Here is a 27,628-nt window from a genome sequence, read left to right on the forward strand (position 1 = left end):
GCTCAGGCAACTGTGGGGATAGGGTGTTACAAAGAGGCCTCCTTCTGCAAAGCCCGTGTGGAGGCAGCCGTAGGTTCTGGGATTTACCATGTGGCCACTCTAGGTTCTCTGGGGACACCTGCTAGTGTACTGTAGATGTCCCAGCCTGCCCTGCCCTCATGGGACAGGGGTTCTGCAGAGAAGGCCAGCACTAGATACTGCTCAGAGAGCCCTCAGCTCTCAGGATTCCAGGAGCCTCAGTCAATGGGCCACAGTCCCTGAGGGCTGCAGTCACTGAGGGCTATGGGTGGCAGCTGGAAAAAAGGACACCTGTGCCTCCTAGCACTGCTGGCTACACAAGGCCACAAGGCTGACAGGTTCTGTTCCCAACCAGACTTCATGATCTTCATCCTCAGGTGGTGGGGACAGAAAGGGCAGGTCCTCCAGTATATCATTTTATAAAACCCTAATCCCCTTGTGAAGGCCCCTATGACCTCATCTGGCCCCAGTCACCCCCCCCCCCCAAAAGCTCCATTTCTAAGTATCACAAGGTTAGGGTGTAGAAAAATGTGGAAGCTCTGCTGAGGCATGGTCACTCAGGCCCTGCAACACACCCACACCCATCCCTGCCTCCATCCAGTGAATGATTTAACAACCACCACCCATTTTTCATCTGCATGCTGGAGCCGTCACCTCCGTGAATTCGATGAGGGGCCTTGGTGAAATGGTTGTCTAGAAAAGGGCTTTTCTGAGTCTTTGCCTGCATGGAGGCACTGGAGCCAGCTTCCTGCAGGCTGGCTTCACAGAAAGGATGGATGGTGGACGAGAGCCCCCAGGTCTGATGGTGCATCAGCTGCAGAGTATCTCTCCTGCTCCAGGAAGGAAGAGAAGCCTCCAGTCCCCATCATGCCTTCCACCCCCACAATGCTTTTGTCAAACCAGGTACCTCACCTAGGGGGATCACAGTGCCCAGCCACCACAGCAGCCAGCCACCACAATGCCCGATCACCACACTGCCCAGCCACCACAACGCCCAGTCACCACACTGCTCAGCTGCCATAGCACCCAGCCACCATGGCACCCAGTCACCATGCTGCAGTTTGCAGGCAGGTCAGCAGAGAGAGGGATCCAGCCCAGGGGGCAGTAGCCTGTCCCTGCCCTGTGCAGAGAGGCCTTGCTAGAAATAAGTGAGTTGCTGCCATCTTGGAGAAACATCCTGGGTTTGCCTGAGCCAAGAGAGATGCAGACTGGACAAAGCCAGCTCTGATTCTCATTATTAAATTGGACGATATTGTATTTATGGAACTCAACTTTCTGATGACAAAAAAATTATCTGTACAACCAAATAAAGACAAACGGAGCTCAGAGCCAGCTCGGGAGGCAATTTCGGCCACTAATCCCCCTCACGGGCAGCTTATCGCACCCTGGGATGGTGTCATCGGTAGGGCTGGGACATAAAGTGCCCTTTTGGGTTTTTCTTAAGCTAACATTAGCAAATTGTATATAAATTCAATCTCAGCTAAAAAGCCAAGACAGTCCACAGCCAAGGGCAAGGCCACCCTCTGGGGGCAATTGCTGTGCTTTATGTCCAATCAGACACAGGCTAAGAGGGGAAATGTGGTTCTCTTGACTAATCAATTACATTTGAGTAATTGATCGTATATTATTATTGATGAAAGCCTGTAATATTGTGAGTTAGAATGAGTTAGAAGGGAGTGGGTTCTCGAAAGATTAGATTTGTATACGAAAATGGAAGGGGAAAAAATGACCTTCATAAAGTCTTTGGAGAGTGGTTTATGATCTCGTGCCCGGGTGGAGTAAGGTCTTGTGGCTGCTGTCCTCTGTCTGTACATCGTCTGTCTGAGGAACAGGGGACACGGACCTTTGCAGAGCACTGTGAGGTCACAGGATCAGCCCGGGATGGCAGGCTAGCCAGAGGGAGGGGAGAGGGCCAGCCAGGCCACCTTAGAGGAGGGCGCTCCACAGGTCTAAAGGAGCGAAGAAGCCTTGAAGGAAGTGTTTCTCACATGGAAAAGCACCCTACAACCAGTACATCACGGGAATAGCAAGAAACATGTGTAGCTTACAGCTGTGCAGAGTCTCTTCTGACACCCATTGCAGGGTAATCCACTTTGGCTTGCATGGGGAAACATCCCAGCATGCCTAGAACTCTTCATGTCAAATGTGAGGCATTATATTCCCTAAAAAGTCAGTAAAACATCATAAAACCAGAGGCTTGGGGCAGGAATAGAGCATGCCAGACAACAACAAAAGCTTCCCTGCAGGGGCATGACCTCCATTCCCATCCTTAGGTCATAAGCAGAGTTGGACCCGCTATCAGTGGGTAGGAGGGAAGACCGCAGTTAGAGGTGTCTATAAGTGACCTTCTAGGTGCTTCCAGAATCAATAGCCCAGGGTTCTCTCTAGCCCCCAAGTCAGCACTAAGGGCAGCCAGATGGGTAGTAAATAACAATGGGCAGCACCCATTACCACGGCAATGCCCATCATCCCAAACCCTCTTGCTATTGATGCGGCTCAGTCCCCACCCATTCCCAGGAGACACTGAAGGCCCGAAGGCCCCTCCTCCACTCCAGCAAAGGCTGCTTCTGCTCCACAAGCAAACTGACTGAGCGGCCATTAGGGGTTCATCCCACATCCCCTACCCTTCCTCCCATCTCTGGGGCTCTGCAGCATCCAGGGGACCTCCCTCCTCAAGCCTCTGCAGAGCAGACCCCTCCCTACAGTACTCTCATGATCCCACTTCCCCTTGGAATGCACTTGACTTCAGGTCACTCTGCAGCTGAGGATAATCTTGAAGTCCTGGCCCTCTGGGGTGCTGGGGTGTCACCCCAAGTGCTGATGTGACAGGCATGGCCCCACACTAGGCTTCACTTTTTCTTTCAAATGCTTCCTTACCATAGTCACGAATCCCTTGGTCTTCATGTCCATCATGTATTTGAGGCTTCCCGATTAAGATCCAGCTGTTGCTCAGACCACAAAACCTGCAGAAGCCTTTTCCTCTCCTAGGTACCGACAGGTGCCTTGTCTGTGAGTTCCTAGCTAACAGATCCCCAGGTTCCAGGACCTGTCACCTAGGAAGTGAGTTTACATCAAAGAAGGTATTGGTGGCCAACACCCCACCCCCTTTCCCTGCCTGCTGCCTGGGAATCAGCAAGCCTGGCTACAGGCATGTGTGTGAAACCGTTCTCAGAATGGACCCGAGGAACAGGCCCCACTTCTGCTGCATGGGCCCCGATTCCCTCTCTTCAGAGTCCTCCCCATGTTTCTGTCTCTGGGCCTAGGACCTGAACTCTCCCCAAAGCCCCACCACGCTGTTGCCTGTCTCTGTCCAACTACAGCATTAATAACTTCTAATAACTGCCTGCTCCCCAGTGACCCATCTCAGCGTCCTTGAACGCCCAGCAGGGACCTCTCAGGACTTTTCAGGCTAGCCTCTGAATTCAGTTCCTTTGAACCCTGTCCCACAAGGTCTGACTTTCCCTGAATCTCTTCCTCTTGTGTATTTGAAGTCCCAGGTTTTATTAGACCACCTCAGGCATTTTGTAGCTCACACAGAAGCTTTTTGCTTCTTCACCTGGGGGAATTCAATATGGATACACCCATGTATCATTCTTCAGTGTCCCTTCGGGAACTTCATGTCCTTTGGATCTGCAGCCTCTATACTCCAATGGCCCCCAGGTGCTTCCCTATAACCTGCCTGGCAACAAGGCCCAGGGTGGGGAGCAGCTTGGAAGCAAGGAGCCTACACACACGTAGTACTCATAAGACAGGGTACCAGAGGATAACAAGATGTCACTAAGGGTGGCCAGGATTCCATCAGTAGAACCAGGGGCTATGGAAGGGTATGGTAGAGTGATATGAACATCGATAAAGAAAGGGGGTTGGTCTAGGTGTTGCAGCCTCATCACCTCCGACTGGGCCACTGCCCAACCCTGCACAGCCTTGCTAAGGTTCCCTGATCATCTTCCATCGGGCCTCTCCTTGGGGATCCAACACTTGGACTCAGCCGTGACTGGGGCTGCCGATAATCTCAGCTCCACACTCCAAATGCATTGAGCTCTGCTCTTCCAGGCAGTGCGAACAGGACAGGAGAGTTGCAGGGGAGCTCCCTATACATACCCTGCCAGAAGGACCTGGCTGCCACCAACACATACCACAATCCTGGCAGTCTGGGCCAGCTCCCTCTGCTGCACCCACATGGTCTTCCATTGGGTCCCTGCTCCAGGGCGTACAGTGACATCAGCATGGTGTTCTGTATACAGTGAGGTCAAATAAAGGCTGACCTGTTGACCATCAGACACCTGGAGATGCAGGGCACAAGGACCCCAAACTTGACAAGATTCTCAACGAACACTCCAGATCATTCTTGGAGGCTCACATACCTCGCTCAGCAGCTGTGAATGTAGTGCTGGTGTGATGTTTTAATGGCTTTAGGCCCCACCACATATCAGTAGCCAGGGCAGGAAGCATGTAGACTGTGGCCTTGAAAACAAACAAAACCAAAACAAAAGCCAGGCAGTGGTGGCGCAGGCCTTTAATCCCAGCACTTGGGAGGTGGAGGCAGGTGATCTCTGTGAATTCGAGGACAGCCAGGGCTACACAGGGAAACCCTGTCTCCAAAAAACAAAAAGGAAAAGAGAGGAAGAAAACTTGGGTCAGGGTCTAGGCTGCCAAGAGGCCATGGAACAAATTAGTGCTGGTGACAGTCGTGTTGTCATGACCCCGTATGACACAGGGAGAAGAGAGAGACCTGCAAAGCAAGTGGAGAGAAGCCAGCCCTTCCAGGACCAGGCTGTGATAAACTTCTGTTGTTAAAAACCTCAATTTGACTTCGTTATACAGTGCGAGCTGGCTAGCACTTCTTTGTGAGCACTCTCTTAGGAAGCTACAGAACTCCCGGTTTGGTAAACCCGGAAAGGGCAAATCCCCCTATAGTATGAGAGATGGTCAAGAGGGCACCTATGGGGAGTGTGGGCCCGTGGAAGGTCCCTGGACCTGAGCCGGTGACAACATAAGGATAAAGGGAGGGCCAAGGAAGACTGGGCCCCAGAATCAGAACCCCATGGAGCCTGTGAGCCCCCAAAGGGAGATTTCAGCCAAGCTACAGGGATTCCAGTGCTAACCAACTCTTCTGCCTTTGAGGCCTTGAGCCTGCCTTGGAGTCACCTCTGTGTATCCCCAACTCTTCCCATCCAAGTGACTCCCTGCCATCCAACCTGCAGCAGCAGGATCCAGAGCTCAGCCTTCAAGGCCTCAGGGTCCTGCTACTGCGGACAGGGAGAGCACCACCCAGGGTCTTTTTGCCAGGACCGGTCCGAGCTGCCCTCAATAACAAGGACCCCATTGCTCCCTTCTCTGCACGGAGCCTTTCATCACAGTGGGTGAACATCTTTAATAAGCTGCAGAGGCCATGTGTGATGTCTGTGGCTGGGAGACTCCAGAACCAGAAGTCCAGAGGCCATGGAGGTGGACATCAAGGCAGGGCCCGAGAGGGGTGCTAGTACTTGAGCAGCCAGCGTGGCTTGTACGGGCTCAGCGATGTGAAGTAAGACCACCACCAGGGCTTGCCCCCACTGGCTGGCTGCCTACGCGCCCTAGGGGGCTCAAAATCCAGCTGTGTGGTCTCTCCCTGTGGATCTTGGGACCGGGGTAAAGCTCTTGCGGGTCCAGGAAGGAAGTTCTTAGGTCCTGTCCCCAGAGGCTGGAGGATGAAGTCCACACGGCCGGCCCTCCTCATGCGCAAGGGTATGGTGACTCTCTTCATCACCTTGGAGTAACCAGGGGCCTGAGCAATGACGATATGGGAACCCGGGGGAAGGAGTCTCCAGTAGTCACCATCAGGGGCTTCAAAGAGAATAGAAACGACCCTCAGAGGGCTTCAGCCCCAGGCTGAGGCAGAAGTGTGATAGTTGGGGGGAGGAGGCTTCGTGATAGATGGGGATACAAGGGCCTTCGCACAGTAGGATGGGCGTTTGCCTCCACCTAGAATGTCCTCTCCTGTCAGATCCCTATTCATCCCTCAAAGCCCTACTTAGGTGCTTCCTCGTCCTGGCAGGATTCACCCTGTCCCTAGCAACTTAATCAGCAAGTCTACCTTCCTCTGGACAGTGATGCTGTCAGGTCCCATGTTATAGGTATCTATTCTTTTACTGTTTTGTATGTGGATGAATCTTCTGCCTGCACGAATGTATTTGCACCACATGCAGGCATAGTGCCCACAGAGGTCAGAAGAGGACATCGAATCCTCTAGAACTGGAGTTACGGGTGACTATGAACCACCCACCATATATGCTGGAAACTGAACCTGGGTCCTCAGCAAGAGCCACAGACGGTCTTCCTGAGGCACCTCTCCAGCACCAGGACTATGATTTTTAACCAGCTGGGAAAGGCCTGAGGACAGCCAGAGCCAGTGTGAGACAAAACCAACTTTTCAGAGTGTTGTGGGTTCCATGCAGAGTGTCCCCCGTGTGCTCCTGTGTGTCCCGGGTTAGTGGTGGCATTTTGGAAGGTTGTGGAACCTTTAGGAGGTAGAGCCTGCTGCCAAATAAACCCTCTCTTCCTGAGGTTGCTTCTTGCCAGGCACTTCATCGTCGCAGCCACAAGCTACATAACTAAGTACCCTACACTCGGTGTCCCAGGGTGAACTTTGGGGCCCATATGCATAGGATCCTGGAGGGAGGTGGCTTCAGGCTGCCATCTCTGAGAAGGAACACAGCAGCCATAGCGGGACCACCTCTTCCCAGGCAAACAGCAGGAGACACAGCGCAGGGCAGACAGGGTCCCCACATGCCGCCACCCTCCCTAACCAAGCTGGCAGAGAATGGATGGAGCGCCTGGTGAAGTGGGAACCCTGCGCTGGCCTCACCCACAGAGGGGTGAGGGCTGTTGCTCACCTGTGGTGATGTCGTGGCGGATGCCCTTCACCAGAATTCGTGCGTTTTTGACTGGCTTTCCGTACTTGTCCGTCACCACACCCTTGATGCCCCGGTGCACCTGGAGGCACCCGAGAGAAGGTACAGAGGTGACACCTGCCTCCGAGGGTCACTTTCTCCAGTGCCCCACCCCCCAGGTTCCTCTGAGTCGGGGTTCTGCTTGTGTCATTGAGTAAGTCACTCTCTGGGCCTTATTTCCTATTTGGGGTATCTCTGGCAACCTGTTCTAGAACATTCTGTGTTTTTTGACTGACACTGCCTCTTTGCCTAGGGGTCCTGTTCACTTTCCTTCCTGACCTCAGACGTTGAAGACAACCTTCACTGTCTACCCTTAGGTGCTTCTGAGCTCCAATACCTTCCCAGCCTCCACAGGCATTCATGGTTCCCTCTGAGCAGAGGTTCTAGAAGGAAGCCTGGCGAAGACACAGACAGGGGCCTTGGGCCCGAACCCACCACTGACTCTTGCATGTATGTGTCTATGCACCAGACACTCTGCCCATATCTTCAGAGTAAAAACCCAGGAGTGGGTCTGGACCCACTCAGGCCAACTGTGAACAAGCCCTGTGGCTTCCCAGCCGCACCCTGAGCCTTCTGCACACAAAGAAAGGCTCCTGCCTCAGGGCCTCCTGATCCCAGCAAACCATTTGCTCCTTCACACCTAGCTTCCTCAGCTACAGAGTGGGTCTAAGCGGAGCCAAAGCTGCCAACAACACCCAGGGCTCACAGTATCTCTGAGATCAGCAAAGGCAGGAGCTTAATGATCCCTAGAGTCCCCTCTGCTCAAAGCCAAAGGCTCCCGGCAGCTGCCACCCTCTCTCCTGACCCTCAGTGGCATCAAGGGAGACATAACAATCAAGTCACTTCTCTCCTACATTTTAGTGAGAAACAGGGTTGAATGTTTGGGAAAGGAGGGCATGTAGAATGTGGGGCGAGCACAGGATAGGAGCTCGACTCTCCCGACATGAAAAAAGGACCTGGATGGGCCACCACCGCCTGGATGCTCCTAGGCATGGGTTGCTGTTCTGTGGAGCTGAACCCAAAAACAATATCCCGTGGAGCAAGAGGAGGGATTTCAAATGCAAAGCTTCCCCCACCGGGAGGTGTTGGGGGAAATGATGATGATGGTGCAGATGCCTCCATGTCCCCCAGCTCCTCCTTTGCTCCTCCTCACCCACAGAACGGCCTGAATCCTACGTGTGGCACCAGCTCAGCTGAGCTGGCTAAAGCTGGCCCTTGAGTCAGTGGTCACTGCTCAGTTCCGGCTCCCACCCATGTGTACCTCTGCCCTTCACCTTCACCCTCTTAGAAGGTTCTGGCCATCAGCCCCCACTGGCTCCTCCCACTTCCCCGACAGGCTCACTCCTCAGCCTCCAGGACGTCATTCCTGTTGGACCCCCTAGCCCCACCTTCTCTCTCCCTGCTGGGCCTTACTGAGTTGGCTCTTGTGTCTCCTCTGCTGCTCAAGGGAACAGGGCCTGTCCATGGGAGCTAGTCTCCAATCTGCACTTCAACTGGGGTCCTCTCCTGCCACCCCGGGGCCTGGAGCTGTGTGGCAGGAAGCAGAACTGGTTCTGTATCTCACCCCCACCCCGGGGCCTGCTTAGGATCACTGGGAAAGTGGCCTCAATTGGCCATGACAGACCTGATCCTTATCAGGACCCGCGCCTGCTTTCCTGGGGGTCATCCGTCTCGGAGAGGGCCAAGTGCTGTCCGCCTGGCCTCCACTTTGCTTGCCATTAAATCTTCATACACCGATACTTCATGAACAATATCCATGGAGCGATCCCAGCCCCATCAAAGGCTCCTTCTAACTCACTTTCCCCAGACAACTACAGATTGGCCTGTGCCCCAAGCTCTGTCCCGAGTCCTGTCCTATGGAGGAGACACACCCTGGCTGACAGACGAGCCAGCTACCACAGAAGAGACACCTGGCCACACGGCCACATTCTGTGCTACCTGGGGTTGGGTTCCTCCCATGGCTGCCGCTCTAACAAGACTCAGCTTGCTCTTACCTAGGGAAGGTTCCTGACCTCTCTAGAAAGGACAAGGCTCAAGGACAGAGCCTTGGGGACACCAAGTCTAGACCTAAACTCCAGGCAGCTGCCAGGCCATACTGCCCGGTCACTCCTTTTCCTCTGTTTCCTCCTCTGTCATAGTCATGTGCCCCTGTGGCCACAGTGGTCCTTCTCTCAAACCCCATCAGCTAAGGGTGGGGCTGCCCAGGGAAGGGCAAACCAGGGATGGGATCCACTGAGGGGTGGGATCCACTGAGGGGTGGGACCGACTGTGAAGCACTTTCATAGCCACCATGCACCTGAACGGGCTTGATTTCCTCAGGAGGTGTTATCTCCCTACAACCCGCCAAGCCGCATCATAGTTTTATAGCACTCGCGTGAGCCGTGCTGGGTGAATCACTGGGCTCAGGAGCCCATTTGCCCTTACTCAGCAGACCCTAGCTTAAGGATCCTGTGGGGGTTTCTGAGGGTGTATCTCCAGCCATCCCTCTCACGGCCTGACCACCTGTGTCCAGATGAACGCAATGCAGATAGGCAGTTACTCGCAGGAAGTCTTCAGTCTCGGGCCTGATATGTGAATAGACTATATCCAGAGCCATCATCTCTGAGACCCTCCCGCACATAATGCCCCCTTCGCTCCTACAACCACACCTCACTCCAGTCACAGGGAGGGACCCTGTAGGTCTCAAGTGCCTCATTGAGTCCCCCTCTTCTCAGAGAGTACCCTCTTCCTGTCTGGTTTCTCTTCTCTCAAGACTCAGCTTGATTCACCTGCCGCCTCCTGGTAATCCCCACAGCTTGGAGGCTGGCCAGCCACCTTGCCCCCCGGGTGCTAGCCCCTAAGCTCCCTTTGGCAATCATGCTTTGTCAGGTATGAGCTACTTACCCAAAGGGCATCTACCTGGCGTTCCCCACAGGGTATGTGGGAGAAGTGTTGGGAAGTGGGCCCTGATCCCGCCCATTCTGAATGGATGGTCAGAGAAGGCATAAACAGACACTTCCACAGAGCCCCAGACAGAGCCTGAGACAAGGAAGACTAAGGGCGGAGTTGGACCCCACCCCCACCATGGGAAGCTTCCAGTGGGCAGGGCTCACCATCTCCAGGAAGTTCAATAGCGGCTCCTTGTTATGTTGCCACAGACCATAGAGCGCCTCCTCTGGTGGGAACTTGACACAGCCCAGCTCCACTGTGATCTCAAAGCAGTTGGTGTGTAGGTAGTTGAAGTCAGACATACCTGTGAGATGGGCAGCTGAGTGTCAAGGGCAGAGACCCCCGGTCCAGCATTGCTTTGCACATAGGGATGACTTACCCTGGCACTGTGTTTCCATTCACATCCCTGAGGACATGAGTAAGAGGCCTTGGCAAGGCCACAGAGGCAAACTTGGATTCCAGACAAGTTGGTAGCAGAGTACATGGGATTAGAATCTTGCTCTCCCAGAGAAGCCAGTCAGGGTACCACAAGAGCCTCTGTGTCCCAGCTATCGGGCTGCAGCCCCAGGAAGTCTGACAATGGCCACAGCATCCAGAGTTTGCCCAGAGTTCCACCAGCAGCCCAGGGAAAGCTGATCATTTCCGTTTCCCAGGAGACTGAGCAGGAGGACTACAGTGGCTTCTCCCTGCTCTCTGCTCTAAGCACTTTTGAGTTTCTCAGCCCTGCTGTTGCAGCTATCACTGCCCACAGGCCTCCTGGCTGCCACTGTCCGTCTGTGGGCCCATCTGCCCCGTGGCCCTGCCAGCTGCAGGAAGGAAGCCTTCTGGCCTCTCCAGTCCGGCTCTTATAGGACATCGGCAAGCCTCAATAGTAATACCTTGTCTGGTATCTGGGGAACCAATGTACCTGAAGCCTTGGAGCAAGAGAAGCTGTCATGCCCCAAAAGGTGCCATGTGTCAGTCACTGGCAGCACGGAAGGGCCAGATAATAGCTTTGGAACACGTGAGAAGGGTAGCTTTCTGCCACCTGGGTAGGAATGGTGGGAGACAGAGTTGCAAGGTGAGCCCCAGCCTTGCTGACAAAGGCCTCGTGAGTCTGTCTCTTGCCCTCATCTGCAGAATGGCCCGTGTGGGAAGTGTGCTGGGTACAGCAGGAATCAGGTAAAGGGTGGTTGTAAAGGATGCATGTGGGCCCTTCAGTGGATGCCCCGGGATATGCATAGCATTTGTGCCCCACAGTGCACCTGTGATGCCTTCCCTCAGAACACAGCAGCCAGTGTACTCAGATACCCAGTGAATGCTGAGCTTGGGACAGCCCAGAAGCCTTAGCGTACAAGTGTCCCATGATCTTACATAGTAAATAATCCCAACCATCAGGACCTGTTACACAAGTCCTTCATTGTCCCTGAAATGTCAGCTCCTCTGGGGGCTCTGCCACTGTAAGTACCAGCCCTATTTGACCCTTACCAAGCAGCAAGGGCTTGGTCATGAGTGGAATCACCACACGGGTGATTATGAAATCAACTTCACAGTCGCTGCCAGTCACGGGACCAGCTCCTCCCAGTCCCGCCTCTCCTGGAAGGTGGTGACGAAAACTCAAGCCAGACCCTGGCTCTGTGGAGGAAGGCCCCACCCACCCACCCACCCGTGCAGGCGCACCTCCAGTGAAGCTGTACCAGTCCGCCCCGTTGATGATGCTCCCCTGCTTCAGAAAGTTGCCCCCACACCTATTCTCCGACCTGTCCATCATCATGGGGTGGACATCAGCGTAGGCTCTGGCCAGCAGCTTGAACATCTGGAGATGGAGATTGGGAAGGAAGGTGACATCTACCTAAACACACCTGGACTGTCTGACCCTCCTGCTCTTCTTCCCCATCCTCGCCTTGGGGCCGCCAACCTATGTTCCTCTCCTCTTGTCCGGTGGGGGGAGACCTGGAAGGAGGCTAAATCCTGGGCACAGGAACCTCAGGTCGAGCTTACAATAAGGATGGGGTGCAGTGGAGTGGCCTGTCTGCAGGCCATGTGGGGAGGTGGGACACAGACATGAGGACCACACATGAAACAAGGCAGCTAGAACCGGGCATGGTGGCGCACGCCTTGAATCCCAGCAGTCAGGAAGCAGAGACAGGCAGATCTCTGAGTTCGAGGGCAGCCTGGTCTACAGAGCAATTCAGGGCAGCTAGGGCCACATGGAGAAGCTGTGTTTGGAAAAAACAAAAAAGAAAGAAAGAAGCAAGGCAGCATGCTGGACAGAGTAGCCACACGCTGGGCAGGGTAGCCACAGAGACCCAGGAATGCAGGTCACTGGGCACAGCAACCTGCCCTCTCAACAGCTGCCTGAGCGAGTGCCATGGTGAGCTGCAGCTGTGCCAACTCCTAGGCCTGTGGCAAGTAGGAAGGGCTAAGGGCATGATCACGGCTCCCAGGGATGGCTCTCCCTGGCAGGACGGAACGCTGGCAAAGGTGTACCTAGGGACACCCAGCTGGCTCCTTTCCTCACCCCCCCAACCTCTCCTGAGACTGTGGTTTCCACAGAGCCTGCTGCCGGCTGCAGGCTGCATAGTTATTGATTGAGGATTGATGGCTGGGGAGCAGACTCATTTCTTCTGACTCTAGTGGGACCCATTGAGGTGAACCTCCCCCCTACGGACATCCCCAGATGCTGAGGCTGGGAGGCTGGCCTGACATGAAGGGGCTCCTGCTGCTCAGAGCACAGCGGCCCACCCAGGGGATACACTTGCTCTATGAAGGGACAAGATCTGAGACCCCACACTGAATGAGTATGCAAATGCGTGTGTGAGTGAGTGTAAATGAGTGAGTGAATGGATGAATGAGTGAAGGAGTGAGTGAGTGAGTGAAAGAGTGAGTGAGTGAATGAGTGAGTGGGTGAAGGAGTGAATGAATGAGTGAGTGAATGAATGATTGAATGAGTAAGTGAGCAAGTGAATGAATGAATGATTGAGCGAATGAATGAGCTGAGCTGATGGGCGGAAGTGGGACCCAGACGCCAGAGGACACAGGTTGCTGGCACAGCCCTTGCTGCCCACGAGCACGAGCTCATGGAGCATGGTCTGGCTGCACTGAGGTCTCTGACAGCCTGTGCCTGAAGCATCCTTCCACACTTGGGCATCTCCACCTCACCCCTGCTCTAGTGTTCCACCAGGAGAAGCCCCAACCTCAGGGAAGCCCTCTCTAAGTCTGGGCCAGGCTGGGGCTCCTCCCCACACCCATGTGAACACAAGCATGCACACATGCTCCCAAAGGCATGCAGACACAGACATGAATGCACCTGTGTTCACACATGTCTACAAACACTACGCCCACCTCCGGGACCCTTCATGGAGGCTGGGCTGTCCTGTCCTTGCTTGCTTGTTGTGGTTGTTTGTTGTTGTTTGGTTTGGGTTTTTGTTTTGTTTTGTTTTGTTTTTTGATTCCTCCATAGACAGAGGAATCTCTGTCTCCTCTGCCACTGTGGCCCAGGAACAGGGAAGAGACTGGGTAAGACCAGTTTGATGTATAAGTGTCCAGCAGGGGTAGGGGCAGCTGTTCCCCGGCCAGATGGCTCAGCGATCAGAGAGCCTGGTGTCTGGCCCTTGTCTGTCCTGCATGGTCCCTACCTGTAGATCCCTTCCCCTAAGTTTGCCATGGAAACTGCCCTGGAGGGTAGGCCAGGCTCCCTGCACCCATCTGACCCCCCAGGAGGCCTGACTAGAGACCAAGCTCAGACCTGCACAGGCCCTGCCTGAGGCAGGACCCTCCAGCCTCCAGTGACACAGGAGGGAATGGAGGGCTAGCCCCAGACCTGGGGACACCAGGAACAGACTCGCCCTCCCCTGCATTCTTTCTCATCCACACAAGGCAGGGGTTAGCTACCTGTCCCCTTGCAAGCACAGGGCTGGGTAGCGTAGCAAAGTGGCTTTACGGGGGAGAGTGCCCGGAAGGGTCCCAAAGTCACTTAGCCTCACCCACAGTGAGGAAAACAGGCCTCAGGAATCAGGGTCTTTACCCAAGGACCCCTGTGAGCAACAGCAGGGGGAGCCCCACCCCTAACCGCTGCACTCAGTTTAGAGCCCACTGGGCACCATGCATGTGGTAGCACTGCCCCCTGCTGGTATGGTCTGGAACCTCATGAGACACACCAACTCAGGGACTGGCCACAGCTTCTCCCTGAGGTTGGGGACATTGAGAAGGAAGAGCTGTCCTCTGCTCGACCGACTGGGCACTTCCTGGAGGTGGGGGCAGCAAGCAAAGAGGCTGCTGAGGTAAGGGTTCAACAACACCGACGTCTCCCTGAGCTAGAACAGAAGAGACTGTGCTGGCAGAGGACACCTGCTCAGGCTCATCACCGGGTCCATCTCTCACCTTCTCATCAGGCGTGGGGGAAAACATCTTTTCCTCATGCGGGTGCTTGGAGAAGTCGAAAGGGTAGGACACCACCAAGTCGCCCCCGTGCAGGCTGGCTGAGAGGACGAAGGGAATGGTCTGTATCCACTTCATGATGGCCTTGGTCTCGGGGGCCACCTGCCGGGGATGGAGGACTGCTTTCAGGATTATGCCGGCTCCACTGGCCACCCAACATCCATGCCTTTCCCACCCACCCCAGACCCAACAGGACTCCTGCCCAGCCACTGCGGTTCCCTCCAGACACCACGGAGTTCATGCTGAAGAGCTCCAGCCTGGAGCTCAGTTCGCTCCTCCTGGTCAGGTCACCTCTCTAGGCAACCGAGGAGCATCCCGCCTCTTCAGGTCCTGACTGCCCCATTCCTGCATTAAGTAGGCCCCACTAGCTTCAGAAGTTGCTCTTACATTAAGCAGATTCTACTGACTACAGAGGAGAAAACCCCTGTCAAGCTCGGCTCACACTTGAGGGGGAACTCAGGGACTCTGGGAAAGTGTCTGGGCCATGAGTGCTTCAGCAGGATGCAGACCTGTGTCAGCCCTGCCGGAGACCGGGGGCTTTCAATACATTGTTCCCTGGTCCATCAAGGCATGAGCCTACCTCACAGGCCAAGTACTGAGGCTCAGAGGGGTCAGTACCCTCGGGAGGGACACCTGGAGTCCCTAGCTCAGAGAGGGGGCCCTGGCCACACAGCTCCTACCTTACCCCACCAGTAGTACTGTGAGATGGGGATATGGTCTGTGCGCACACCACGAGTGGCGGCCAGCCGGTAGTACTCCGATGTCAGGTCAGGGAAATTGCGGTTTAGATCCAGGTTCTGTGCGTTCTGCCTCCCGCTGGTCCAGCCGTTGTAGCCGGCACCCTGAACACATGGGCCCAGCCAAGGATCAGCAACTCCCTCCCCACCTCTTCCAGCCCAGGCTTCAGCTGGACTGAGGGTCGAGCAGGACTGTGGCTTCTGTGGCTTCATGCGATGAGCTCAGGATGAATCACCCTTTGCCCTCTCGCCCTCCCTCCCGCCCTCCTTCCCCTCCACCCAGCCTTTCCCCCACCCCTCAGCATCATGGCCCTACACTATTCTCCCATGCCTGGATTCCCCTCAGCAGCCCATGCCACCAGCCCCTTACCTCCCTTGGCTCTCACCCATGTCCTTCTGTCCCTCCTTGTGAGCTTTCCTATCCCCCAGCAGCACACTTTCTTGTTGTGACCCTTTTCCTTATCTTGCATGTTTAGCAAGAACTCTACCCCTGAGCTACATCTTCAGCCCTGTCCTGAAACAATACACCACAGCTCTGCTCTGTCAGTACCCACCCTGCCCACCCATCAAGCAGAATGTCACAGAACTTTGACTGGCTCAGTCCTGGTCACCTGGAGAGGTGGCTGCAAAGAGACCCTTCGCAATGATGAAGCAAGTCAAAGGTTAAGAGTATTGGAGGAAGCAGCCCATCTCCAGGCAGCAGGAGCTCCCACCTCTGCAGCTGCCACCTCGTAGCCATCAGGGTTCATGGATGGCAGCAGGTGGATGCGGGTGGTGTTCACCAGGCGCTGGATGCGGGGGTTGCCCAGCAGGTACTCAGAGCACAGATACTGAGCCAGGTAGATGAGCATCTCCCGTCCCGCCACCTCGTTGCCATGGATGTTGCCAATGAGCTTCACTTCGGGCTCCACTGCAGGGAAAAACTGTGACGTGGGGTGCTGTCTCACAGACTGGGTTCAGCAAGGGTAGCCAGGTGTACCGAGGCTGACTCCTGTTTGTTTTGACTCAAGAGTCTCTGGGCATAATGAGGTATCTAGGCACTCATTTCTTGAGCTCATTTCTTATGTTTAACCACAATTATTAGCATAAGTAAAGGATGCTATAATCATATACGGTGCCATTGATTTGCGTGACTTTTATTGACATCCTTTGTCCATATTTGTGCAACAAGTCAAACACATCAGTGCTTAATAGATAAAACAGCTGGCCCTGGGAGGGAAGGATGAATAGATGCATGGATGAGCAGATGAGTGGCTAGACAAGTGGATGAGTGGATGGATGGATGGATGGATGGATGGATGGATGGATGATGGATGATGGATAATGGACAGATGGATAGTTGGATGGATGGATAAATGGATGGATGATGGATGGATGAATATATGGGTTGATGGTTAAATAGACAGATGGAAGAACAAATGAATAAACAGATAGATGAATGGGTGGTTGGATAAATGGACTGGTAGATGGGTTGGTGGATGGACGGAAAAATGGATGAGTGGGTGGATAGATGGATAGATGAACGAATAAATAATGAATGGTGGATAGAGGGATGAGGAGGTATGGGTGGGTGTGTAGATGTATGGACTGACAAATGTGTGAAAGAGAAGATGATAGCTGTATTGTAGAAACAGTAGACTAAGCCTGGCAGCCTTCTTCAGTGTGGCTGTGGGAAAGTCACCCCTCTTTGCTGAATCTAACGTTATTCATGTGGAAAATAGAATCTCCCACTCCACCTGTTTGGCCCAGGATCAGCTGTAGGTATAAATGCCCATGCCCAGGGTATAAATGACAGGGAACTTTCCATGTCTGTAGAAGTGGGGGTTAGGTTTGGTCTTGGAGGCCAAATGTGACTTGATGACCTCCAGCCCCTAAGACAGGGCTTTTGAGCTTATGATGTCCACACTGCTCAGTCCAACAAGACTAAAACTGGGTAGAGGTGGACAGCTCCACAGAGTCCTAAGTCCACAGACTCAAAGACTGCTGGGACTGGAAGAAAGGATGGTCCCTATTACATCATGATGGCTACAGGACAGCTAGGCTGGCGATGGAACCAAGGGAGGACTTAATGATGCTCTCAGTTCTGTGAGTAACTACTTTTAGGGTAACCATGGCCTATTCACACAGGAGATGGAGGCCCAAGCCAAATCTTCGTTAGAACATTCTAGAGCCCCAGATATAGTCAGCTTGGTGTCTCTTCTCCAGCTCAGAGCCACTAGTAGTTACTGTAACAAAGTCTGATTTCCTAATTTGCACCACAGAAAGGAAGCTTCAAAGGGCCTGAGTCATCTAGCATTTTCCACAACTCAGAACAGGCCTCCCCACCTGGTGTCACTGAACCTTGGTTTGGAAATGGAAAACCCACTGTGTTCACACCAACAGGTTAGCAAAACTGTGCTTCAGACACGCATAGCAGAGGGAAAGTGACCAGGACCCAGACCTGCACAGACCCAGGACTCTCAAGACTGCAGGGCAGCAGTGGTGGTGACAGAGACACTCTACATTAAGGCTCTAGAACCAAAGCTCTGGCAGCCATTGCTCACTGACCCTGCCTGACCCATTGTCCCCTCCAGGACCTGCCCTGGTCCCTGCAGTCGTCAACCTCTCAGAAAACTTTTCACCCACTTTCCCTGGAGACAAAGTATCAATACCGTCAATTGTGTGTGATTTATTATCTTGCTATTACTCAGTCTCCTCAGACCAGTGTCTCTGTTGGGATGAGACCAACTCATTTCCATTCCCATGTTCCCAAACTCACAAATGATATAGGTTTTCTGTAGAAATTATATATATTCTCTATGTAGTTCTGGCTGTCCTGGAACTCACTATGTAGACCAGGCTAGCCTCCAACTCACGGAGATCCTCCTGCCTTTGCTTCCCAAGTACTGGGATTAAAGGTGTGCACGACCGTGCCCAGCTTGGAGAAATCCTTTTTAATACTGTCCTTGTGGGCTGTGGTCACACACCAATCACAGCCCCCAAAGCATCACCATATCCAGGTGATCACGAGTGGGTAAGCGGATATAGACACCATATGGCCACTCCCAGCTTGTGCACCCCAAGGCTAAGTGGGTCTGCATTCTGTTCCCAGGGACAGAATCACACCCACGCCTCACATGGTCACTCACTCAGCTCGTGCTGGCCTGGGCGGCTTGAGAACTCGATGACTAGCAGGTCCTTGCCTTCAAAGCTGCGCCCAATGCTGTAGGTCTTGGCCACCTGGGAACAGCGGGCTGCTGTCCTCTTCAGGACCCGGGCCATCTGAGCATAGGAGTGGTGGGCAAAGCGAATGAAGGTGGGTGGCAGTCCCGAGGGCAGGGCCTCCTCGGCTTCCAGCTCTCCTGGGGAAGGAAGTGGAACCCGGGCTGGAGTGCACACTGCACATTTGCTCATGGCTCAGAGGGCTCGCTAGCTTCTCCCAGCTCCCTCATCCCCAACCCCATTATGCTGCTATTCAAGTGGGATGTGGAGATGACACGTAGGTGTCCTGGATGGCACCGCCACCAGACAGCCAGTGATGGTGCCCAGGAGATGCATATGGAACATGTCTCTAGTCCCAGTGTATAAACAACAGCAAGATGTGGGTGCTTGCCTAGGAGCTTTCAAATGTGAAAAGGAGATCTCAAGAGAGGGTGCCTTTGGTTACCTTCAACCCACAGAAATCACTGAGAGGCTGTCATCTGCCTCTAAGCCGTGGTTGTCTGTCATAACCCTGCTGCCGTGGGGGCCCTGACACAGCTCTGCATCCCGCTGTTCTGGCACCCTGGCCTACACGGTGTTAACACTGGCATGTGCCAGGCAGCGTGGCTCAGAGTGGCTCCCCACAGTCTGCAGTCTGCTGACATCGCTCCCAAATGCTTCCTCAGCAGGGAGAACTCCCACCGGGAAGAAGCTCCCACCAGAAAGAAGACAGGGCTGGGACAGTGACAGGTCACAGTGTGACCCCCACCATACCCGCCCCTCCCCATTTTCCTGTTCCTCTCCAGAGCGAAAGCCCAGCAGCTAGCAGCCCTGGGGACTCTCCTCAGCCCCGTTGGCTGCAGAAACTTGAGACAGGTCCCTGCAGACCACCCGGGCCACCAAGAGTTAATGTCAATCCCTTAGTGTCCCACTTGAGGTTTTCTTCCTGCTCAAAGTAATTGCTGAGGAGAAAGAACAGAGGAAACCAGCAATTTGGTGGTAGACATGCCCAAAATAATCCCTCTCCAGGAGGCAATGCCTGGGCTCTCTCGGGGCAAAAGGCTCAGCCAGAGTGGGTTGGCTTCCTTTCTGCTCACCAACCTTGCTTGCCACACTTCCACCTCTGAACCCTGCCTGCCAGCATAGCACTTTCCACCACCCGCTGCACCTGCCCTTGAACCCAGTCAGTCCTCCCCAGAGGAGTACCAGACTCCAAGAGCAGGCTCAGCGTGGTGCACCTCCTACCAGCTGCTCACACATCCTCCCCAAAGCCTCTGTGTCCACAGTAGGCACTCAATAGATGAGGATGGACAAACCAGCCCATCTACCAATGGTTGGCCAGGGTGACTCCAGTGGAAGTCCTTGTACTGTCTGCTTCCCTGGGCCTCTGTTCCCCAACTGCAGCAGAAGACTATGGGCTTGCAAACCAAGGCCACAGGATGCCAGGGCCCAAGCAGTCCAGCTGCTGCCCTTCACCAGCCCACACACAGGCCACGTGGGGCTGTTAAACTCATGACAGTGAAATAAGATTAAATTCACAGCTAGTGACTCCTGCCTTGGACAGTACGGAAGGACTTGTGTCTGTCTCACAGAAAGCTCCCTGGGCCAGTGTTGCGTGGTGGGTGCTGATCCCCGTGAGCCCTCTTTCTAACCACTGTGTACAGAGCAGACCCAGCTGGAAAGGTGCATATAGGGACAGGCATGGCTGTACTCACTAAAGCATTGTGCCAAGCAGACCTCTGGGACCTCCACACACATCATTCAGTATGGCCCATTCCTCTGCTACAGGCTGGCCCTGGAGACAACTACGCCCTTCTCTCTGCAGCCTTCATCATACCTCCCGCCATCCCACAGAGTCTGCCTGAGGAGACTGACATAGCCTGTGTCATCCTTCAGGCTCAGCTTTGGCCAGCAGGTCTGGTGAGAAGTTCCCTGCCCAAGCCAGCCCAGTGGCATGGCCAATGCAATGCAGTTTTCTGAAGGAAGCCAGAGCTGAGCACTCTGTCTGCCATGTCCATGTCCCATCTGTTTGCTGGGCAAAGGCTTCTCTGTGGGGAGCCTCCTTCCCAGCCCTGCCTGGGACACTTCCCTCTCTGGATAAGCGGCCCTTCACCCCCTCAATCTGAGTCCATAGATGCAGGAGCCTTTGGGAAATGGTTCCTTAGCAACGAGATAACCCTTCATATGACCCTACTGGTCCCCTTCTACAGAGGGCAAAGACAGCACCAGGATGTGGCTCCTCTCTCTTGTCTGTGCCATCCTTTGTCTCCTGGCCCTAGAGGACCCCTGACACCTGCCTGCCCACACAGTAACCCCTAGAGCTAATGTGAAGCCTGGAGCACCCCAAAGCCTTGGCTTACCCCGGAGCTGTTCCAGAGGATCATAGCAACCTTCCTCCTCTGATGCGAAGTATTGGGCACAGTCTAGGAAGTAGGGCCAGGCCATGTCGATGGCATCAAAGGCCGGCTGGCAGGCCTCCCGAAGGCTCTCACAGACACGCCGGCAGGGCCTTTGGGTGTGGCCTCCCTCACATCGGGGGACCAGCACAGAACACCCCAGCAGCCGCAGGTCAGGGTTGCACTGGCCCTCAAGGAGAAAGTGCAGAACACCCAGAAGCATGTATTCAGGGCTGGACTCCACCGCCTCCCATGACCGGTGCTCCAGGGGTGTGGGGAACGATGTCTGGTTGTAGGATGCATCGGTGCAGGTCCTGAGATGCAGGTCCACACAGGTGGCTGGAGAGAGTCAGCAGGTCACATGATGACCCATGCCCAAGTAGATACTACCTAAGACCAGGGCCTGCAATGATGGAGCACTCAGTCTGTGGGGAGAGGTAAGGATAGGGCTACTATAGAAAAAATAGGGTCTATGGGAGAGCACTGGGGGGTGGGGCTCCTGAACTGAATGCAACCAGCCACCTACTAGCAAATGGGCCAGGATGGCAAGGACACCAACAGAATGGGAGCAGGCAGCCTGCCCCGCCTGGGGATGCATGATGAGGCCAGTGGATCGGTAGAAGCATGAATGAGCCTCAAGACAGCCCCCAAGGAGAGATGTCCATGAGAACACATCACACATGGGATGTCCTGTCCTCTAGGGACAAGGTTAAGTCCCATCAGAAATGCACCCAGCAGACCTGGTTCTGTTATCCTCTTATTGTAAGTGCTGACCGAAGGATGCTAGTTCCTCCGATATTGGACACTGTGCTGGACCAGCACGGATAGCTCCAACTGTACCTCCTCCTGCACCCACCACTTGCCAGGCAGGACCTCCTAAACTTCTCCAGGAGCCCAGGAAGTGGCTGGGCACAAGGTTGTACCCTCATTCCAGTCTCTCCCTCTGCCACCTGTCACCTGTTCCTCCACCCCCGTCAGAGATATCATGTGGTACAGACCTAAGATCTTGCCACTTCACCAAGTCACGGTGTGCAAAGGGCACAGGTGTTCGAACTCAGCTTCTTTCTGCTCAAAGCATTTTAGATATGTTGATTTTTGTCTTATTTTCTGGCTTTAGGATTTTTTTTTTAAATTCATTTATTTATAGGTGGTTCATGCCACAGCAGGAGTGTAGAAGTCATAGGACAACTTGTAGAAGCCAGTTCTTTCTTTCTACCCCAGGGTAGGACCCCGGGGATTGAACTTAGGTGGTCAGTCTTGGCAGCAAGCACCTCTACCTACTGAGCCATATTGTCAGGCCAGTTTCTTGGGGTTTTTTTGAGACCCTTGACACCTGCCTGCCCACCAGGCTGACCTAGAACTTTTATGTAGCCCAAGTTGGCTCTAAATTCATGGTCATCCCCCTTCCTTTGCCTCCTAAATGCTGAGATGACAGGCATGAGCCACCAAGCTCAGCTGTGACACTGGATGTTCTGGGGGGAAATGTTCCATGGTTTTGCAAATCTTCTCCACATAGAATACACCAGATGCACACATCTAACATCAGAGAGGTTTGCCTCTTCCAAAAAAACAGCTGTGTCCTCAGGCCTGTCATGAGCATTTTAAATGCATAGTTTCATCGAGATGCTCTACTCCTCATCATCTCAGGAAGGATGAAACCAAACCTGGGGGTCGTGGGAAAAGACAAATCCAAGTTCACAAGCCCAGCTGGACCTGCAGAGCCAGAAGCCAAGGACGGCTTCTCTGTGCTGGGGTGTGGATCAGAACAGCCTGTGCTTTAACGTGCAGGAGGCTGTGGGCTCCATCCTGAGTAACACCCCTCCCCAAGAAGAGGAAAAGAATCTTATAGCGAGAGACAACAGCAGGGCTGGCCTTGGAGGGACCCCTAGCATGCCCCGTGGCAGAGCTGGGCAGGCAGGGTGGGCAGGGCAGGGCAGGGCAGGGTAGGCAGGGCAGGGCAGGCAGAGCAGGGCAAGAAGGGCAGGCAGGGCAGGGTGGGGCAGACAGGGCAGGGTGGGCAGGGCAGGGCAGGCAGGGCAGGGTGGGGCAGGGCAGGGTGGGCAAGGCAGGGCAGGGCGGGCAGGGCAGGGTGGGGCAGGGCAGGGTGGGCAAGGCAGGGCAGGGCGGGCAGGGCAGGGCAGGCAGGGCAGGGCAGGCAGGGCAGGGTGGGGCAGGGCAGGGTGGGCAGGCAGGGCAGGACAGGGCAGGGTGGGCAGGGCAGGGCAGGCAGAGCAGGGCAGGAAGGGCAGGCAGGGCAGGGCGGGGCAGACAGGGCAGGACAGGGCAGGGTGGGCAGGGCAGGACAGGGCAGGGCAGGGCGGGGCAGACAGGGCAGGACAGGGCAGGGTGGGCAGGGCAGGGCAGGCAGGGCAGGGTGGGGCAGGGCAGGGCAGGGTGGGCAGGGCAGGACAGGGCAGGGCAGGCAGGGCAGGGAGGGGCAGGGCAGGGCAGGGTGGGCAGGGCAGGGCAGGCAGGGCAGGGCAGAGCAGGGCAGGCAGGGCAGGGAGGGCAGAGCAGGGCAGGGTGGGCAGGGCAGGGCAGGGCGGGCAGGGCAGGGCAGGGCGGGCAGGGCGGGCAGGGCAGGGCAGGGCGGGCAGGGCAGGGCAGGGCGGGCAGGGCAGGGCAGGGCGGGCAGGGCAGGGCAGGGCAGGCAGGACGGTCAGGCAGGGAGGCAGGCAGGGCGGGCAGGGCAGGGCAGGGCGGGCAGGGCAGGGCAGGGCGGGCAGGGCAGGGCAGGGCAGGCAGGACGGTCAGGCAGGGAGGCAGGCAGGGCGGGCAGGGCAGGGCAGGGCGGGCAGGGCAGGGCAGGGCGGGCAGGGCAGGGCAGGGCAGGCAGGACGGTCAGGCAGGGAGGCAGGCAGGGCGGGCAGGCTACCCTTTTGTTTGGTCTAACTTTGCTGGATCTGCCGGGCCTGCTCTGCTACCCACACCGGAATCCAGCATCTCTGCTTTGACGGCATGGAGGTCAGGGGACTGTGGAGTTCCTACAAAGCAAAGCAGGGGTGGGGTGGTACCTACCACTGTGTGTGGAGGCCAGCCTCTGACATCTACCTGGGAAGAGAGACAACCCTGAGTTAGCAACAGACACACCATCTCTCCCTCCACAGCCTCTGCAGAGGACTCACTGGGCATTACTTCCATTCTCTGTCACCTTCGCCCCGCTGGTCTGCACTGTTGACATCTAACCTCGAAGCAGCAGGGGCACCTGTCTCCCAGGTTAGGAGCCCGAGTCTGACGAACTATAAGACTTGCCTGACAAAGCGGGTGCATTGGCATTGTTCTGACCCAGCCTGGAACCAACCTAGAGGGCCCTGCGGCCACATCCCCACGCCAGCCATGCATCGGCTCCCACAGTGACCTGAGCCATCAGTCCCAGACTGTGCCCATGGCTCCCACCACCACCGCACTCAGACGGAAAATCATTCAAAGAGCCATCCAAACAGACTTCCCAGTCCCAACGACACTGAAAGAGTGTGAGGTCTCAGAGCTGTGTGAGTTGAGGACCCCCTTTCTAGGAAAAAAAAAAATCGACACACAAAACTACCTTTGCAACTGTGGGGTCTCAAGGGCCTCCTAAGAGCCAGGCCTCGTGAACTCTGCAGTAAGAACCAGGAAGGGCCCTAAAACCCATTGGAACAGCCATGTTCGGCCAAGGGCTGGTTGGGCACCCTGTGCACAAGGAGAAGGTGCCAAGGAGGAAACTCTGCATCCTGTTTAAACTGGACTGGCCCTGAGGTAGGGCCAGGAAGGGCTTTGATGGCTTGTGTTGGGAAAGGCCAGAAGGGTGGTAGGTTGACCATGGCCAAAAGAGGAATCTGTCGGGAGCAGGTGTGCATGCGTGGGAGAAGAGAGGGACTCTGTGAGCATAGGAACTGTGGCAAATGCCTGGACTCTGTCCTGTTCAGGTGGAACCTGCCGTGACCAGGAGCCTGGCACAGCACCTTTAGGGTTCTCACAAGACCTAGAGTCATGCAGCAGGTGAACGCAGGAGTGAGTCCCCTGTGCCTGCTACCTACAGAGGAGGCCGCAAGGGGCTCACCCCCACTCCGGTTACCAGAACCACTGTGCTCGGTGTAGTGGGTAGCCATTCCAGCTTTGATCTGGAAGTTCCAGCCCCCATTGAGGCTTCGGTAACTGCCATGCCTACAAGGCAGGGCCAAGAGAGGACCCTGGAGACCCAAGATCTGGATGCGCCGGCTCTCTTGGTTCCTGGACCCTGGACACTAGAGGTAGACCGAGCAGAGTTCTCTAGAGAACACCGCCGGACTGTGCTATACCTTTTCCAGACCCTGTAAACTATCCACTTGTAAGTTACCCCACAAAATAAACCTCCCTTTTAACTATGTGGAGTTGCCTTAATAATTTCACCAATAGCTCAGTGTACCTACTGTGAGTCAGGCTGCCTCAATACTGATCCCACTCCCGGGCTGTTACAAGACAGGCAGCCTTTGAGACGCCATACCTCTGCCTGGCACTCAAGGGTAGCTGTGAGTTTGGGGATTGTTCTTGATAGTTTGGGACAGGGTCTCGTGTAGCCCAGATGGCCTTGTACTCTCCATCTGGCTACAGGTGGTCTCGAACCCGTCTCGAACCCCTGCCTCCCTCACACATGCTGGGATTACAGGAGTGCACACCATGCCCAATTTCTACTCTCTTAATCAACAGGGAGAACTCACAGGCTCTTTTATAGTGTGGATCTGGGAGGGTACCCAAGCCATAAGAAGGCCCTGGCACTCCAGGACAATACTCTCCTCCTCACACTAATCATACTGTAAAAACCCTGTACATGAACCAATGCAATGGAGAACAGAGAAAGGGTCCAGCCCCTGGCCTGGACGGCTCTGGGTTCATCTGCCCACGCAGTGGGAGCCTGGACAAGTCTCCCTTTACCGTTGGGCAGGTGGGCCTAGGATGTATAAGATCAAGCTGAGCAAGCCATGAGAGCAAGCCAGTGAGCAGCTCTCCTCGGTGGGCTCTGCATCAGCTCCTGCCGCCGGGTTCCAGGCCGCCTTGAGTTTGTGTCCTGACTTCCCTCAGGAGGTGTAAGCCAAAGAAACCCCAAGTTGCTTTTGGTCATGGCATTTGTCACAGCAATAGGAAGCAAACTAGAACATACTCCACTCATATTTTTATGCCAATGAAGGAATATTGAAGTCGCATTCCTGATTAATGAATTAAATTTTGTACTATTTAAAATCAGTCTCACCCGTTTCTTCCCATCTTTGCAGTCCACATGGCTGACCTACATCAACCACGAGGTGGCAGCATTTCTTCAAGTCCCACCTTCCCTCTTCAACTGCCCATCAGGCTCTTGGCTAGAGTCCCTCTAACAGAGCCCTCAGAATGCCCTGGGGTAGATCAGGGCAGCTGCCCGCACTCACACAGCCAAGGAAAGGAGTCAGAGTAGGAACCCAAACTTAGGCTCCGTGAAGAGCCAGAGTCCTCTGTCAATGAAAAGACCTCGCAGAGAGGTGTATGTCAGGCTTGCTCCAAGCCCCTGGGACATGGGGACGGGGTGGGTGGGGGGTGGAGTTGTGGCCATCCTTAGGTGTGAAACCTGGGCTGAAACCGTCAGGCAGACCCAGAAGCTTCCACGATCTGAAAGCCTACTAAACTTCCATGCCTGTCCCCAGGGAGGGAGACTGGACCTGAAGAAGTTACTCCCTCCTGAAATACTCCTAGACCTGTTGTGATGATGCTCAGCCCAGCCAGGGACAGAGTTCACCTGCGTGCCCTGCCCCAGTGAGGAAGCAGGTGTCTGTAAAGCAGCCTTGGTCTGGGGTCTGGGGGGTAGTGCTCCTGGCATGGGGCAGGCCAAGAAAGGCTTCCTGTAGCAGTGGTTCCAAACAAGCTTTTAACTCTATGCATTTTCTGAGACACCAGGAGTTCAGAGAAGGGCCCTCCTATGCAAGTTTTAGCGGTGTGAGGCAGGCACGGGCTGCACACTGGTCCACACAGACTTGCACACGTACACACTTGCCCAATCGGCCTGCACTGTCCATTCTGCAGCGGGATGGATCGAGGGCCAGGGGAGACCGGGGGGGGGGGGGGGAACCCCAGGCTGCGGGCAAAGAAAAGGGACATTGTGTTCCCAACATCCACCTGGCTAGAGCAAGCAGGCTCTCAGGTGACTATAAAAATCCTGGCTCTTAAAATCCTACATCTGATATCATGGACTCTTAAGACCCTGGGGGCTCCAGCTAGACTCAGGGGGTCGCTGTTGAAAGACCCCGAGAATGTGAACTAGATGCACCCCCAAGTAAGAGGGAAACTGAAGCCCAATTTCTGGAGGGGCAGTGGCACCGGAAAGGAGTCCAGGACTCCAGACCCATCCTCAGGGTCCTCAGTTGAGATCCCTGGGTGTTCCTGGTCCCTCCCTTATCCCTGCCCTATCCCTGCAGAAACATTCCACCCTTCTCTGGGCCACTTCCAAAGACAAGTTATCCACAGTGCAGCCAGGAGTTTCGAAGGAAGGGTCAGGAATCCACTGTAGCCAGCACCTCCCTATTCCTGGAAGGACAGGGGACTCAGACCGCCTTGTACTGAAGTCCTGGCACCTGCTCACGCTGATCTATTCGCAGATCCCACCAGTCCAGGTGCCTGCTCTGCACTGGCCGGTACTGTGTCCCTCCGAGCTCTGCTGTCTCCCTAGGGTCTCTGGCTCGTCTGCGGAGAAAACCTGGTGCCCCAGCAAAGTTCTCTTTACTGCCTAAGGGTCACACAAGGTGGCACCCTTTGGACATTATACCCAGATGGTAGTTTTGAGACCCACAGGGAGAGAAAAGATCCCAGGTGGGCTGAGGGGGGTTGTCTGCATCTACCCAGAGGGGCAGCTGGGACCTTACCGGAGGGATCGCGTTCAGGTGAGCAGCTGGGGTTCGCTGCAGCGGCCAGCGTGGCCAGGGCAGCCAGGAGCAGCGGCGGTGTAGGCATGGTGGGCGCGCAGATGCGCTGGAGGGTGCAGTGATGTGGCACTCACGGGTGGCGCTGCTGGGCCAGGCGGCTTGGGGGTGGGAGG

At 55.1% G+C, this 27,628-nt stretch overlaps 1 protein-coding gene across 1 annotated transcript; it reads right to left on the reverse strand.

Annotated features, from left to right (window-relative positions):
* Window positions 1-5,351: 5,351 nt before the first annotated feature.
* Cpz (carboxypeptidase Z) lies at window positions 5,352-27,596 on the reverse strand. Its single transcript, XM_059275030.1, has 11 exons — window positions 27,456-27,596; window positions 23,629-23,661; window positions 20,575-20,949; window positions 18,163-18,375; window positions 15,748-15,944; window positions 14,978-15,139; window positions 14,241-14,399; window positions 11,538-11,673; window positions 10,043-10,182; window positions 6,894-6,993; window positions 5,352-5,844 (listed from the first exon to the last, which is right to left on the reverse strand). The coding sequence occupies exons 1-11, from the start codon at window positions 27,541-27,543 to the stop codon at window positions 5,498-5,500; spliced, it is 1,950 nt and encodes a 649-aa protein (XP_059131013.1). The 5' UTR covers window positions 27,544-27,596; the 3' UTR covers window positions 5,352-5,497.
* Window positions 27,597-27,628: the final 32 nt, after the last annotated feature.

This window comes from Peromyscus eremicus, chromosome 10, assembly GCF_949786415.1.
Source record: "Peromyscus eremicus chromosome 10, PerEre_H2_v1, whole genome shotgun sequence".
Taxonomy (NCBI): Eukaryota; Metazoa; Chordata; class Mammalia; order Rodentia; family Cricetidae; genus Peromyscus; species Peromyscus eremicus.